The 17,391-nt window shown below is 44.0% G+C and overlaps 1 protein-coding gene across 2 annotated transcripts; it reads left to right on the top strand.

Annotated features, from left to right (window-relative positions):
- The first annotated feature begins 6,491 nt into the window (after nucleotides 1-6,491).
- On the top strand, nucleotides 6,492-16,671 carry LOC138772501 (speedy protein 1-B-like). Of its 2 annotated transcripts, XM_069952933.1 has the most exons (7): nucleotides 6,499-6,833; nucleotides 14,921-15,021; nucleotides 15,425-15,483; nucleotides 15,634-15,716; nucleotides 15,882-16,050; nucleotides 16,135-16,374; nucleotides 16,530-16,671. In XM_069952933.1, the coding sequence occupies exons 1-6, from the start codon at nucleotides 6,787-6,789 to the stop codon at nucleotides 16,363-16,365; spliced, it is 690 nt and encodes a 229-aa protein (XP_069809034.1). In that variant the 5' UTR covers nucleotides 6,499-6,786; the 3' UTR covers nucleotides 16,366-16,374; nucleotides 16,530-16,671. The 2 variants fall into 2 exon arrangements, with proteins under 2 accessions (XP_069809035.1, XP_069809034.1); XM_069952934.1 differs by lacking the exon at nucleotides 15,425-15,483 and having other exon boundaries at nucleotides 6,492-6,833.
- The last annotated feature ends 720 nt before the right edge of the window (nucleotides 16,672-17,391 follow it).

Below are 17,391 nucleotides of genomic sequence, written 5' to 3'. Positions count from 1 at the left end.
AAGGGCTGACAGAGATTGCAGGGAGCATGAAGGGCAGATGTGGACACAGTATAGCAGCACTCTCTGTCCGGGGAGAGAGGGGTTACAGCTATGAAGAGTTTACCTCCAGCCTGAAGTGGATCTGCCATGATTTGGAAGGTGATGGAGACTTCCTGGGTCAGAGTACAGGGCTGTAGACCCCGCTATGCAGACCATGCCCCTCCCCCACTCCCCCTCCCACCCAGTACAGGGAGCTCTTACACCAAAGCAATGCTCTTAAAACAAGTTACATTTCAAAAAAAAACTGTGAACTCTTCTTGTAAAGCGCTCTCAATCCAAGTTACTCTTAAACCAAGGTACCACTGTATTTTGGATGAAATACAGGATGGAGACTTTGATTAAGGACGGCCATTTATAAAGCGTATAGTCTGCAGTTGTAAAATGTGCATTGGCCTTCCCGGGGAGTATATATAAGTGCTTTGATTGGGCCTTTTTCTTTCTTTGTACACACATATACCGACTCCATTGGCGTCGTATGTGAGGCCATAAATACAGCTCCGGTTATTACTCCAGCAGCCGCCACTTAAGTAAATATTCCGCTTATGGTTTTACTGTGAGCTTATGTGAGGTCCTGCGAGGTTCTGCACACAATTATTAGATTTCACGCACATTTCTTGGAAAATTCAGAAAGCGATTTTTCATCAGAAATTGCTTTCCAGGCAATTTAGCATAAATGGTCACATCAAGCAGATATTTATTCTTTATAGAATCTTCCGGCATTCAGGAAATATTTTAATGGTTTTTCGCGAGAAGGAGACTGAGGAGAAACAAAGTGTTTTGGCAATTTAATAAAGTCCCGTTCATTTTTCTGATTTAGCATAAATCTCAGTAGCCGATGCTTGGGCAGGGTCTGTAAGATGCCTATACATGACTAATTCCAGTCTCTGAGTCCTTACTATGGAGAAGCTAATGGCTGGGATATAAAATATTCAAATGTAGAGAGAAGACGAGCATCACTCTAAGCTAACGTCACTAACTGCACATACATAGTCTAGTTACTATTACATGCCTTTGTAGGATCTGGGTTTATTTCTGTACTTGTAGCACAATGCTCAGGTATCATGTAGAGAAGACACAGGAAACCTTCAGCCCTCCAGCTGATGCAAAACTACAATTCCCATCATGCCTGGACAGCCGAAGGCTTACAGATGACTTTAGTTTAGGGTTTTGAGGGGGAAAGGTTGTAGTTGACAGAGTCCCTTTAAGGTCCGACATGGGGCCGTGCAAGGATACAAATGAGTTCAGATCAGCGAGATCGGTCATAAAAACAGACAGCACAGATATGCATATATAAGTGCTGTTAGTTTCCAGATCACAAGCAGTGCATACATACCTAGTGCGCTGCTGTGTGATCCGGCATCCCACTCTCCGGCTCTCCCATCCCTACGATGTATCTTCAGGCCACCCCGCCTCCTCCAGAGTGATTGACATTGCCATTGCCTATATAATGCAAAATAATATACTGTACAGTGACTAAGAAGCAGTGCCATACAATGTCTATGCTCTTACTGCAGAATGGATAACAGCTCCAGGTAAGCTAATAACATACTATATACTGTTATTATATAAAGGTGTCAGAAGAAAACAATCTATTGTTCAAATTAAATTTTTATGTTAAACATAGGTTTGTTGTTTTTTTCCCTTATTTCCCATTTTATAGCTATATGATAAAATAACTAGGAGATCTTGCAGTTTTCATTCTCACCACTAGGACTAAAGCTAAGCTGAGACTTTCTGTACAGATCACTTTCCAGCAGTGTCCTCCTTATCATCATTGACAAGAGTACAGTAAAAGGCGACACTGGAATATAGATGAGATGGGATCGGGCCATTCACAATATCTAAAGCTCAGAGCTGGGCCTTGTTCTCTATCATATATATTTGCCCTTTATCTGCTATATTACTAAACAGCTGAGGGGAATAGGCTGGGGACAAACATCATGCAGAACGTTAATGGGATACCAGGATGTCATGGCACATGCAAAGGGGAACATTCTCTTATTAGGGGCGTTTTATGCACATAATTTTTTTATTGCTTTGATATTAGAGATGAGCACAACTCGAGCTTGCACTGGTCTGTCTGAACCCGAGCGTGCATCAATACCGGTGGATGCAGAAGTTGTTTACAGTCCTAGGGCTGCATCCAACTTCCGCAGTCGCCGTTATTCATGACGCACGCTCGGGTTCGGACGGACCAGCGCATTCTCCAATTGTGCTCATCTCTAAATATTTGCACATGGGATGAGGCAAACAACACATTGTGGAAATGTCCTGTTTTAATTTCCCGGTATTAATCTTGCTAATTTTGTTTCAGAAATCAATGGCCGCGTTCAGTAAAGTGCTTGAACAAGTACGCGCTCAGGAAGAGACGATAATTAGGAGGACTACAATCATCCATTTACTCAGTGAAGTACAAGAGATACAAGGCAATCCAGACAAGCGTCTGCAGACAGGTCAACCTTGGGTGTGAACAGAAGCAAGGACCTCCGGAGCTGCGCTCAGTCGGAGGTGCACCTGTACAGAAGGGGCTGCTTTGATGTTGCTTTGTGTCTCTCCTGCCCCCATTTAGCTTCTGCTCTGTACATGTTGTGCATGCTCCATCTTGGTTACAGTGAATTATTTATGTTTGGTTGTGTGGGTGGCCTATCATATGCTGAACGAAACCATTCATTTTAGCTCTAGTGCAGAGCCGAGCTGAGTACAGCGAGTGCAGACGTCTGCTCTATGTATCCTTAGGTAACCTACAACTGGAATTATTACAGGGAGGGGAATAATAGAGAGAATTTAATTGTGTCCACCATGGATAGAAAGGAAAGTCTTCTCATAAATCCTCTAATGTTCCGTCCAGACAGTTGTCAAAGCTTGGCTGGCAACTTCTTCCCAATCACTTTATAATTTCCAGGTCATATCTTACTAGAACAGCCTCAGGCTATGTCCAGATTGTCTGTTTCCACAGTGTGTTCCAATAGTTTGACCTCCTTAAGAAGTATTAAGGTTATTCCTTGTATAATGAAAAATTAGACAATTCTCTGCTATACTTTCTGTATAAACTCCTTACGATTCACAATCTTTGCTTGCAATCATTAAAGGGGTTATCCAGCCCTACAAAAACATGGCCACTTTCATCCAGAGACGCCACCACTCTTGTCTCCAGGTCAGGTGTGGTTTAAGCTCCATTCAATTCAATGGGAGTTGCAAAACCTCCCCCCAAACTGGAGACAAGAGTGGTGCTGTCTCTTGAAGAAAGTGGCCATGTTTTTGTAGCGCTGGATAACCCCTTTAAATAGGATTCTTCATTGATTATTTATTATGTCCTGATCATAGGTATATGGCTCCAATGTCGGACTAGGGTCATGGGCCCACCAGAGAAGATGATTAATAGCCAACATGTTCGTGTCCAGTGATTATATGTGTCAGATCTGTACGACGAGAGAGATCAGGCTGGGAAAACATGATAGTCAGCCCCGCAAAACTGTCCCTGTCTACTTGCCTGCCTGACCCTAGGCGGTCATCGCCAACTGGTCGACAGTGCCTGCTTGCGCAACAGTGCACTCAGAGACAATGGTCAGGCACATACAGTTCAAAACCGGAGATATCTAATAGACTTTCAGCATAGCCTTGAATGGAGGGTCAGAGGTCTTCTTATGTGATGGCAGAGTCCCAGTCCAGGGCATGATTGGACTAGTCCTCGGCCATTCAGACCACACAGATTACAGGCTAACTTTTTGCAGCCTAGAACAAAGTCCGCAAGAGAAACAGTGTGGTGAAATCCAATTAACCTGGCAAGGAAAGGAATCAAGCAGTGTTCAGACCAGTGCAAGACAATAAACAATACATGCACAAAATCAGGGTCAACAGCGCATCCTTCGCCGCACTTTATGGACAGAGGCTGGCGCTGAAACCCACATGGGCATGGATGTTATGTATTTTTTGTTGTTATCGTCACACACATGGAATATATATTCAATAATGTCTACAAAATTATTTGGATATCTTTCAAAAGGAAGTAGCAAGTGGTTGGTTCTAACATCAATTCCTAATTAAATGAAGCCTAAGGACCAATGGGGATCTCTGGGGATTGGCAGTGCCATCAGCACTGCCCTATTGTTCTAAGGGCCCTATTCCACCGGACGATTATTGTTTGCATAATCGTTAACGACTAACGATCTCAAACGACCGCTATTGCGAAAGACCTTAAAACGTTCACTCATTTCCATGGAACGATAATCGTTACTTATGATCGTATTTGCGATCGTTGTTTCTTCACTATTTCTTCGCTATTGCGTTCGTATCTACTGCGAATGACCGAACGATGCCTTATTCAATGCGAATGATTTGCGAACGAGCAATGATAAAGATAGGTCCAGGTCTTATAAAGCGATCAATGATTTCTCGTTCGGTCGTTAATCGTTAACTGCATTTCAACCGAACGATTATCGTTTAGATCTGAATGATTGAACGATAATCGTCCGGTGGAATAGGGCCCTTAGGGTCATTTTGCCAAGACCTGCCCTACAGAAACATGCGCCCTCAGCTTTACAGAGTCTGCAGGACCATAAAAAGAAGCATTTATCTTATAGCATTACTGAAGTATCAATCATGTTGGACTTCGATGTACCTAATTCTTATTTGTAGAGATGACCAAACCTTGAGCACGCTCTGGTCCATCTGAACCCGAGCATGCAGCATTTGATTACCGGTGGCTGAAGAAGTTGGATGCAGCACTAAGGAGTCCTAGAAAACATGGATACAGCCATAGGCCATAGGATATATCAATGTTTTCAAGGACTCGTAACCAAATGCCGAACAAATGTACCTAAGAGAGGTTTAGAAAATACACGCTCAGTGGATACATAAAGTATGAGAACAAAACACAGGGATGACGTACGGTAACAGAACAGCTCACTGCACAACTAAAATAAAAGAACCAAGATTACTGCATGAATACAAAGTGGCATTGATGCACCATTTACAGTCTGCTCCGCTCCCTGTCGCTCCTCTCCGGGTGCTTGAAAAAGGTGGATCCAATCCTGGGAAACTTCTTCACTTTGTTCCTACTGTAGATTTGCTCATCTCTAGGTATGAATACAGAACTAGCCAATTAAATGGAACCAAATTTATAACAAATATATGGCAACAGAATTGAGGTTACTGTATAGATATGGCAACAGAACTCAGGTTACTGTATAGATATGGCAACAGAACCAAGGATAGTACCTAAATATGGCAACAGAACCAAGTACAGTGTATAGAAATGGCAACATGACCAAGTACAGTGTATAGATATGGCAACAGGACCAAGTATAGTGTATAGCTATGGCAACAGAACCAAGTACAGTGTATAGATATGGCAACAGAACCAAGTACAGTGTATAGATTTGGCAACATGACGAAGTAACCCCTTAAATGTTTAAATATCAGTGACAGGGGTGGCACCTGTCTCTGACCAATCTGAGCCTCTGCAGTCCTGATCAGTTTCCCTCACTGCTGGAGATAAAATACTTACCTCCCTGTATTCTGATCAGTGTTCCGCCTCTGCTTACAGACTCTACAAGCAGAGAACTGACACATTATGGCAATATGTGTGGTACTGACAAAAGCTACAAATCTCAGCACAAATATGAAGCCTTCAAAAACCTCCATAGGTGAAAAAGTTTAAAGGGGAACTATCAGCAGGTTAAATGAATCAAATCTGTGATATGTGCCTACTGCATAGGAGATGCCGAGGAGGAAGGTACGTCTCTTACCTTTCTCCCTTGGCTCTCATGCAGTTAGTCTTTTGCTCCATTAGGAGCACCGGGGCACCCTTTAGGAGCATTGTCTGCCCCCATAGTACCAATCCGGCCAGCCCCTGGTCAGCCTGCTCCATTTATTATCATTAGAAAGCGGTTGGCCGGCTGGGGGTGGATCGGCACTATGCGTGCAGGCAGTGCTCCTAATGGTCTCAAAGGACCGTGGAGCAAAAGACTAAGGCTTGGTTCACAGTCCGTTTTTGCAATCCGTTTTTTTTCATCAGTTTTTTGCAAAAAATACATTATATGGTAAACTAATAGATAGCAATAAAAAGTACAAGGTGTCCGGCAAAAAAAAAAGCTTTTGTGCGGTTTTGTCAGTGAAAAAAACAAAAACATTACAGGTATTAGAAAGGTGAGAAGGAAGAAACCATTGTATTATCATATTGAAAAGTGGATTTCAAATTTAAATAGTCAATATAATTGCCACCTTTCATAAACGAATAATGTTGAGTCGTATTGATTGTACTTATTGTTTTTCCTTTTTTATATATATAAAAATTTCAATAAACAACAAATTCGAAAGAAATCATAAGCCAAAGATGGAAAATTGTGGGGTCAAGAAAGTCTTAAAACCTGCAAGTTAACAGCAGAATTTCAGCACCACATACTGCATCTGGCCAACTGTAACAAGTCTGCTGTTTTCCACATGTCAGCCCATTGGGAAGATCTCATCATACAGTGCAGTATATTGTACTGCTGTATAACATTATTTCAATGTACTGTCTCTTTAAATTGACCGCTAGGTTGTTTACAATGGTAGCCATGGCAACAGTAGAGCGTTTGGATTTGAACTTAGGCGGGAGAGAAACGGCAGTTGGTGCCAGTCTGCCATTGCTCTTTCAGAGTTTGGACCGGCTCCTTACTGCTCCCTACAGGCGACAGGAAGGCACTTTTTTTGGACAGAGACCCAATCGGTATCGACGGTTTAGAGACGAGGAGAAGAGGAGGCGCGATGAGGAAGAGGAAGAAGGAACTAATGGCCCTTTATGAAGAGGAGTCGTAAGTATAAGACGTCCATCACTATATCACTAACTGTGAACGTCTTTTTCTTTACACATTTACCAAATGGAGCCATGCGCAGTACACACACACACCTCTGGGGCGGGGTCTGGGGAGATGTGCTGGGAGGGGCTTGTGATGTCACCTGGAGGAGCCAAGATACTGCCCCTTAGTGTCCCTGCCAGGGGGGAGGGCCTCTGGTTGCACTCAGTACACATTACCAAGATTAGTATGTGGTAGAGGAGGACTAGAGGGCGTTCCCAGCTATATACAAGCACCAGAGGAGGTGAGGGTCTCCATGTATAACTACCCTAGTGTTACAATATATATGCCCCCAGTGCTGTATCTGATAACTGCCCCCAGTGCTTTATGTGATAACTGCCCCCAGTGCTGTATGTGATAACTGCCCCAAGTGTTATATAACTGCCACCAGTGCTGTATGTGATAACTGCCCCAAGTGTTATATAACTGCCCCCAGTGCTATATGTGATAACTGCCCCAAGTGTTATATAACTGCCCCCAGTGCTGTATGTGATAACTGCCCCAAGTGTTATATAACTGTCCCCAGTGTTATATGATAACTGTCCCCAGTCTTATAACAATTAGGCCAGTATTACATATACTATAACCCTGGAAAGAGTGATTACATGTATTATAACGGTGGGCACTACCATTATATCTTATAACACTAGGGGCACTTATCACAGTCATTATAACATGTTGGGACTTTTTTATACAAATTATTGGGGGCATCTCCAACACGCGCTATAACACTAGGGGCAGTCATCACAGATGGTAGATATATATATATATGGCGTAAAAGCGTATATATATATATAATATCACCTCAATGTCCTATTTGTTGTGTGGACAAGGTTAAATAGAGAGCAGCTTTATTATCCACAAGTAACCAGGTATAATATATTAGACTGTATACACCTATTGGGCAGAGTCAGGGGATCGCTCCTACTACTGTTACTAAGCAACTGAACGCCGCTGTGTGTTTCAAGCCTCACTTTCATCTTACAGTCGGCCATGTTTATCTCATAGCCTTGTATACTTAGAGACAATGAGAAGATCTATCTCTAGCCTGTCCGTTCTCTGTATACGACATTAGACGTATGTTTTGACGATCAGTCCGGTCTCTTATTATTGCCGTTGTATCCTTATATCTTTTCAGGACTCACATTTCTATCGCGGCAATTACCATATACTTCTTTTTTACTGTCAGTAAGATTGGGTTTGAGCATTGGTAATGTGGGGGGGTAAATGTCCGCTATATGTCTGGTGTTATAGTCTCATATTGTATCAGCAGAATACATAGGCTATTGATAGATCTTATTGTTAGCTATTAGACTCCTTTCAAGAGTATTAAACTAAATGCAAATAGGTGGCAATAGTATAAAAAAACTGGCTTTTAACCCTTTGTTGTTTTTTTTTTAAATAAACTGGTGCTAGAAAGTTTTGTACAGATTTGTAAATTACGTCTATTAAAAAATCTTAAGTCTTCCGGTCCTTATCAGCTGCTGTGTGTCCTGCAGGAAGTGGTGTATTCTTTCCAGTATGACACAGTGCTCTCTGCTGCCACCTCTGTCCATGTCAGGAACTGTCCAGAGCAGTAGCAAATCCCCATAGAAAACCTCTCCTGCTCTGGACAGTTCCTGACATGGACAGAGGTGGCAGCAGAGAGCACTAAATTTTCTTAGTATCCTAAATATTAGGATAGACACGTTTTATATACTCTTTTTTTTTTTTTTTTTTTTTAAATTGTATTTTTATTAAACATTTTACATTTTATACAGTATACACATTTATAGTCTAGTACCATTTAGAAGGCAGAGGGAACAATGCCTGTGGCGCAGTGTTACTTACAGTGGAATGCATTGTTAACTCAAAGGCTCCATAAAATTGTGCTTTGTGGAAAAGTAAGTGACAAATTAACCTCAAACATTGTAGGGTGAACAAATATCCGCAACCAAAGTAAAACAAGTCGCAAAAGGGATGGGGAGACAAAACAACAAGACAGAGATACATAGGGGAGGGGAAGTGGAACAGGGGGTCGCACCCTCTATACCTGCCCAGCCCGCGGGATCCGGACATGTGCTGACTCTCTTTCAGCCCAGTATATATCCCATAGAGACCAGACTTGCTTAAGGTAGTCTAACCTGTTGTTGAGCATAGCAGTCAACTGTTCCATATTCCTAACATCTAGGATGCGAGCATACAGGTCGTTCCTGGTGGGTACTACTGTTCTCTTCCAGAATCGGGCCACCAAGCATCTTGCTGCCGTGAGGATATGGAGCAACAATTTCATGGTTTTCCGGCCTATTTTTGTGGGAGGCACATTAAATAAATAGAAAACCGGATCCAGGGGGATCTCTAGATTGCTGAGTTCCTTAATTAAGTTCTGCACCATTACCCAGTACGGAGCTATCAGAGGGCATGTCCAATATATATGTTGGATAGTGCCCACTCCCCCGCCGCACCTCCAGCATGTCTTGGGTAGGGCCGGATTCATGGCATGTAAAACTTCGGGTGTGTGGTACCAGAGCAACATCAGCTTATATTGGTTTTCTTTATAGGTCGTACATATAGACGTCTTGGCAGCCCTGTCCCATATCATCTGCCAAATAGGTTGGGGCAAGCGCCTCCCAAAGAGAACCTCCCACTGCGACATGTATGGATATCTAATCTCGTCATCAGGGGGAGGACCCTTCAAGATGCTATAAATATCGGAAATTAAGCCTTTGGTGGAAACCCCCGATTTGCATAATCTCTCGAACGCTGTTGGTAGGGAGACCTTAGTGGAAGAGAAAAGTGTAATCATAAAGTGCTTAATTTGGAGGTACTGATATTGTGCTGCTGGAGGTAGTTCATGATTGGCGGCTAAGGTTGCGAATGGCAGGAGGGTTCTATCTCTAGGGTCTACAATATCTGCAAATCTAAATAGTTTGCTAGCTTGCCAGACCCTAGTCAAGCCGCTAGTCACACTGGCCGGGAAGTCTGGGTGGTATAGGAAGGACGTCATAGGGGAATTTTTAGAAGCTAGAGGGAACTTTTTTATACACGTTTGCCATATTCGTCGAGTGTGTACTATGGGCCCCAGGAGTGGACCCTGCAAAGGCGTAGTCGGGTTGGTCCACAGGAGGGAATTAGGGTGTATCGGGGCGATCCAGAGCTTCTCAAGCATCATCCACTTCGTGTAGGCCAGAGGCGCTGCCCAAGCTTGTATATGGCGCAAATGAGCCGCCCAGTAGTAACAGGTAAGGTCAGGCAGGGCTAATCCTCCTAGAGACTTAGGAGCCTGTAAGATGTTCTTGGCAATTCTATGTCGCCTGTGTCCCCACACGAAGCGCAGGACGGAGGTCTGGATTGCCTTTAGTGCACTCATAGGCACGGGAATTGGGAGGGTCTCGAAGTAGTAGAGGATTTTAGGAAGGATCGTCATTTTGGTTGCCGCTATTCGCCCTAGCAAGGAGATGGGTAATGCGTTCCATTTGTCCAGCAAGGATCGGATTTCGGCAAATAATTTCGGGAAGTTATGTGCATACAGGGATGGGTAAGAGTTTGTAATTTGTACCCCCAAATATTTTAGAGAGGAATCCTTCCAATTATAATTGAAATTCACGCGGAGGGTAGACAGGAGAGGTTCAGGTATATTTATGGGAAGGGCTTCAGTTTTGGAGGCATTTATTTTGTAGCCAGATATACGGCTAAAGGTAGACAGAAGTGTATGGAGGTTGGGGAGGGAGATATGTGGCTGGGTAATGGTCAATAGTATATCATCGGCAAAGAGGGACAGCTTGTAATCTCTCCCCCGGACGCGGATCCCATGTATGTCGGGGTGGTTGCGTATGGCAGCCGCCAGGGGCTCGATGCACATTACGAAGATTAGCGGCGAGAGGGGGCACCCCTGGCGGGTGCCATTATGTATAGGAATCGTACGTGACATGGCGTGAGGAAGTTTGATGGAGGCACTTGGAGTAGAGTAGAGGCCCCCGACCGCCCTGAGAAAAGCCCCCCGGATGCCAAACGTCTCCAAGACTCTCGTCATAAAGGGCCATCCCAGACGATCGAAGGCCTTCTCTGCATCAAGGCCTAGTAGTAGTGCAGATCCGTGTTCCTGGTTGACTGCGTCTATCAGATCTATTACTCTTCTGGTGTTGTCCCCCCCCTGTCGACACGGAACAAAGCCTACTTGGTCTTTATCTATAATTTGGGGCAACCATCTCGACAGGCGGGAGGCAAGCACCTTGGCGTATAACTTCAGATCTGCATTTAAAAGAGCGATAGGACGATAACTTCCGCAGTCAGCCGGGTCTTTCCCTGGTTTAGGGATTAGGGAGATATAAGCATGGGTCAGTGTTGTAGGGAGTGGCACACCTGACAAGAATGCATTGAACATGGAACGCAAGTGGGGGGTCAGGATGTGGGCAAAGGTAAGGTAATACATATAGGTAAACCCATCAGGTCCCGGGGATTTGCCCGTGGGCAAGGATTTCAAAATATCTCCTAACTCTTCCCCCGATATATCTGCATTTAGGTCCTCATGAGCCTCCGGGGGCAGTGCGGGTAGCCGACATGCAGAAAGAAAGGAGTCAAAGAGTTGTGTACGCTCTGTGTGGTCCTCAGGTAACGTGGAGGGCAGGTGATATAGGCGGGCAAAATAATTCTGAAATTTCTCAGCAATGGTCGAGGGGTCATGTATCATAGTACCGTCACTGTCCCGTATCACATGAGGCGTTTGTTGTGCAGTGCGGTCTCTCAATTGCTGAGCAAGAAGTGTATGTGCTTTATTACCTCTTTCATAATATTTCTGCCTCGTATATAAAAGCAGTTTCTCTATCTTATGTAGAGTGAGGTTCTTAATACGCGCTCTAAGGCTAATAACCTTCCTTAAAAGAGACAGGGAAGGGGTTGCCTTTTTAACTTCCGAGACTAGAGCTTGAAAGTCCGCTTTGGTGGGTAAGGCCTGAAGCAATGCCTTCCATTCAGGTGGTGCCGGGGATGTTTGTGGGTCTAGGACCTCCTCCTGGAATGATTCAGAGGAGGAGCGCCATCCCTTAGAGGGCGCTAGAATGGAAGGAGTGAGGCCATAGTCATCCTCATGTTGTGAGTGTCCACCTCCATGGTGGCGGGTATGGGCCGCTGTCCCTTTTTTAGCAGAGTTGGCATTTTTGGAATTTTTAAAGGGCATGGCTGTATCAGTAGCGCAGTCTAGATCAGCTCTATTATCGTATAGGGTGTCAGGTGAGCGTGCACTTGTGCGTAAGCCTCCGGTAGTGAGCGTTAGAGCCACTTTTTTAGTGCCAAAAAATCGTAGTAAAGATTGCTGAGGTAATGATAGAGGGATAGCAGCCCCAGTAAGAGGGGTTGGCAAGGTTGTTTCCCTCAGCAGAGGGGTTGTCTGGGGCCTCGTTTTCTCCAGCACTGTGGTGACTATGATGGTGGTATGTCCCACCTTTGTACAGTTCAATGGTGTCTTGTCTTATCCATTTTAGGGGAGCAGGAGATAGGTAGCCAGTGTTTATGAGTATATGGGTGAGGAGCCAGGGGGAGAGGGGACAGAGACCCCCTATGGTGCTGTAGCAGTGTCTGAGAGATCTCCTCTATAGCGGACCCTGTATCAAACTTAAGATGGCGTCGGGCTGCTAATGATGGCAGCTGAGTGCTCCCAGAGATCAAGGGATGCGGTGCTCTGAGGTGGTCCGGAGGCTCAGTCTGTAGATGGAGGAGAGCCTGACTGGAGCCGCTGCTTCTTTGTGCTGTGAGGAGGGAGCTCAGCTGCCGCTGTTATGCCGGTGGAATCAAGATGGCGCCCAGGAGCTCGTGACAGGGGGCCTGCGACTGCTGACCTGCGACTGCCGAGGTGAGGTAGACCAGGGGCCGCAGGGTAGGCAGAGGGGGGCCGCCGGTACTCACTGCGGTCCGAGGGACAGAGGGTCTGCCGTAGGCGGCTTAGAGCCGCGCCGGAGGATCCTGTGCCCGCTCTCCCCGCGTCCAAAATGGCGGGCGCTGCTGCTGTGGAGGCCTTCAGCCGGCACTGATTCCAGAGTCTCCGATCGCCCGGGGGCAGCGAGAGCCGGCATCGGAGATAGCTGCGGTGTTCCCAGATCAGTTCCCCCTCCGCTTGGTGGATAACGGGTGTTGTGAGGTGGGTAAAGCTGATGTAGCTGGCGGTAGTGAGCGGAGCTCCTCTGCTAAGCGGCCATCTTGCAGAGCAGCCAGACACGCCCCCCGTTTTATATACTCTTGACATGAACATAAACAGTTGCCGGGTTTTGTACCTATTGCACTATTTTTTACAGTCTTATGTTTCATACCTAAACCAGTTGCTTGTCACTAAGATTAGGGGGCGCTCTCCAAATAATTTTTCACTGAACATTGTTACAATATATACATAAAGCATCCTGGTCACTATGCAGCACACAAGGACAAGTCAATGGTTTTGATTCATTGGGGTCCGAGTGTTCCCATCATTACTGATCTCTAACTCTCCATCCAGTTACAATGAGGACCCCATAGCCGTACTGTATAATGTAGCGTCTCCTGTAACATAACATAACAAACACTATATAATGGCGGCTAACAGGGCTGCTGTCTATGGGGCTCTGCGCCCTTTGTAGTTGTAGCACACAGAGTCTTACAGGGGCACAGAGAGGGCAGCAGCACCCCTGCTTCTCTATTAGAGTGATCGGCCATTTCTAACACTGGCAGAGTCTTATATATCCCACAGTGTAACACTGGCACATCCAATACCACTATTCACACTATGCAAGTGCACGCTGCCATGACTGAAATACAGACAAAAAAAACTGAAGTCCATCATTAGTATGCCAGGAACCTCATTTTTATAATTTTGTTCTATAGCGGTTTTGCGATTCTAAATATCTATATTATTCATATGTCTTGGCACTTGCTGTTATACTTCACAGTTTTTTGTTTGTATTCTAGCTCTGGCAATGTGCATCTGTATACTGTGAATAGTGGTATTGGTTGTTCTGGCCTTTTTCTTGTTTGTCTGTGTTACATGTGGGGGGGATCTGCTGCCTCCATTTGGGAGGGGCGATTTAAAGGAGCACTCCTGCAGAAAAAAATATTCTTACAAATAAACTGGTGTCAGAAAGTGCCAGAGATTTTTTAATTTACTTCTGTTTAAAAATCTCCAGTCTTCCAGTACTTAAACAATGCAAACAGAAAAAAATTCCAAACTAACATTACAGATTTTTTTGTCACATCACATATAAGAGAACGATTGATAATAAGGGAACAAAATGATACCGATTAAATCTACACATCATGGCAGAAAAATCAGCCCTCAAACAGCCCGAGAGACAGAAGAATAAAAAGAAGCTTTAAGAGTCAGAATAAACAAATTTAGAAAAAAAAGAAAAAGGAAAAAAAGAACATCCATACGGCTCTGACTGTAGATAAAGAATTCGGAGTGATGGCATCCGGAAGATGAGGAGGAAAAAACATAAACTCAAAAATAAAAATGAACGGTGTCATCACCTATAGGCTATGTTCACACAACGCCAAAAATAGAGGAAAGGCGGAAGATTTAGCATTTTTAAAAAACGTCCGTTATTGCCACGATTTAACTGACTGCAGTGCATTAAGGTCAAAGGGAAGACGGATGTCCAATGCACACAATGTGTTAAATAACAGACGTTTTTACTGCGGATGTCAAAATAATGAACATGATCATTACTTTCGGACGTCTTTTGCAAATGGCGGACGTTTTTTATTAGTTCACACACAGTTTTTCTTTTGTCGCCGTTCTTTCTCCATTTTTACTAATAAATTCAATGGACTTTTCAATTAAGCAGCACCCAAAGGGCCATTAGTAACCCAAACTAGAGTAATGTACCAGCAGCCGTCATGTCACTAAATGACGTCAGTTATTTTAAACTCAAAATGACGGACACAAACGTTGTGTGAACATAGCCATAGGCACATTTGCTATCATACGGCACCATAGACCTCCATGGGTTCCAAATCATTATGTCTCTTGTCAGTAGGATGGACCAGTATATGTTGGAGTGTAGGAGATCTGTTACTATAGTTGCTTCCTCTTTTTATCTCAGATCAGCATCGACATCCCAGGAGGAACCCAAGAAGAAGAAGAAGAAGACGGAGGACGACATCCCGCAGCCAGAAGAACGGGCGGCTTTCTTCAGACTTCTTGGTAAATCTCATTCTCCTTCCAATGACATAAAGGACCAGATATTAACACCTGAAATTTACAGGCACGGTTATGTGACACTATTGGCTCAATACAAATTTAAAGTGTTTTTTGACCATCACATGAACACAGCCGCTTATGTGTTTTATGCTACAACTGGTGCACAGGTCACATTTTGATGGCAGATGGGCTGAAAAATGTACAAGTGCCAAACTGATATAATGCACCAGAACCGTCCCCCACACACACTTATTACAGAGCACTTCCATATAATGTATAGTATAGAATATAGTATATAATGGGCCAGTACCATATACGCTCATTGCTATTTTACTATATTATAGACATTATAGATGTTTTGGAAGGAATTTATTATTAAATGATCCTATTTCTGTTATTTTTATAGACGACGACTACATCCAGTTTTTTCTAGCCAGGGATAGCTGCTTTATAATCTCGGACAAGGTATTAGTATGAGGGAAAGATTGCAGTAGATGCCTGGCTATAAGTTTTATCTTCATGTATGCTGTACACAGTTCCATGTATATGTATAGCACAATGTGATTTGATAAGAAGCATATGACCACCGGCTAACGCTCCTTCTCCCATCTCTAGTATCTCCTGGCTATGGTCCTCACGTATTTTAGACGAGCACACCTGCGTACGGAGGAATATAGCACGTTCTTCTTCCCAGCTCTGTGAGTTTCTATTACTGCTAATGTGTGTGTATATATTGTGTGCATCATCCCTCACGTCACTTCTGTCCCTACAGGAGAAGGTAGCAGTCTGGAATAGGCAGAAATCACTTTTCCTCTATGTACATAGGATTTATCGGATCTCAGACCATTTCTCTATTCTTTCAGATTTTTGGCCAACCAGTTTGAAGAGGACATGTTCTACCGGCAGAAGATCTACCCATGGGCCTTCGGATGGAATTGGACGGCGATGAAGGATTTTTTTCACCACCTACGCAACCAGCTGCTCCTCCGGATGGGATTCAGAGCTTGGGTTGCCCGGACCACCTGTGATCTGGTTAGTGACATAAATCAGGAAAATAATAAAGTGTGACTACAAGTCTGTGTGGACTATAATAATTTATCTGATGTTTCATTTTAGACCATGGCACAAGACCCTGAGCACTGGGCTTGGCAGAGAGAGAGGAAGGACCACCACAGCTGGGCCATACGCTGGTACAAGAGGGACGATGACGACTACATCCTGAGAGGCCCATGGACCATCCCTCTACCCTGCTCTCTCTGCAACACCATCCGCCGCCCTTGCCAGGGGGAAGAGACCATCCAGTGCCAGGCAGACACCAAGGAGGAACCCGGAACAGCAGATTCATAATCATCTATGGTAAGTGTATCAGTTGTATGGCGAAAAAAGATAAATCTTGTTATGAAACGTTTAAATTGTGGGAATTCCTCTTTAATGGGAAGTTCATGTAGAATCTGGTAAAACAGGTAAGATTTTCATTATTTTTCTCCACGTCATTTGTTTTCATAATTTAGATGTACTGCTGCCAGAATGGGGAACAGGGAGAATAACAACGAGAGAAGAGGATGGCCACCCCCTCCCCCCAAGACCACCAAGGAGAAGACCACCTGGATAAAATATATCCTTTCTAAATATGCACACAAAAACACACACACACACACAAATGCTACACACACACACACACACACACACACAAATACTACACACACATTCACACATACATACAGTAACCTCCTTTAGTATGCCCAGAGGAAGGGTAACACAGCAGCCATGGTTTCCCTACAGGTTTCCTCCACTGGGGGTTTTTCCTGTCCTGAGTGTTGCTGTGTACACATACACTTCAATAAACCACATTTTTCAACATTCTTTGCCGTGTCTGAATTGTGTCTTTTATTTGTATGTGTGGAAGAAAAGCATTGTTTACAAAGTGCGAATGATGTGAGATTTGTGTGACCCGAATGTCCTGATTCAGATTTTCTTCTCCCTTAATTTATTTAAATTGAAAAGCTGCAAAAATGTAAAATTTGTAACGGCCACCATTTTCCAGGCATATTAAACTGCTTACTCAGGGCCTAACTATAAGTAATGGAGAGGTTACATTTACACAAGGGCCCTAATGCCCTAATACCTTTTTGTCAAGAGACTAATGGCACATGTTGATTGACAGGCCTTGTTATACATTTATACAACTGTTAATTTCTAATTGTATAGCTCTAGCTGTGCATTACTGTATACGAGTTCGGAGGAATGGCTGTTGGCTGAATGAGCGTGTGTTGGCAAGGTATAATAAAAAGAAAAAAAGTAGCTAGGCTTTTCTTCACGTAGGGTAATGGTTGAGTTTAGTGCTCCCCAAACTTAGCTTTGTGCATTATACCC

Source organism: Dendropsophus ebraccatus, chromosome 14 (assembly GCF_027789765.1).
Source record: "Dendropsophus ebraccatus isolate aDenEbr1 chromosome 14, aDenEbr1.pat, whole genome shotgun sequence".
Classification (NCBI taxonomy): domain Eukaryota; kingdom Metazoa; phylum Chordata; class Amphibia; order Anura; family Hylidae; genus Dendropsophus; species Dendropsophus ebraccatus.
Note: the sequence above shows the minus strand (reverse complement) of the source record. Positions and strands in the feature narration are given on the sequence as shown.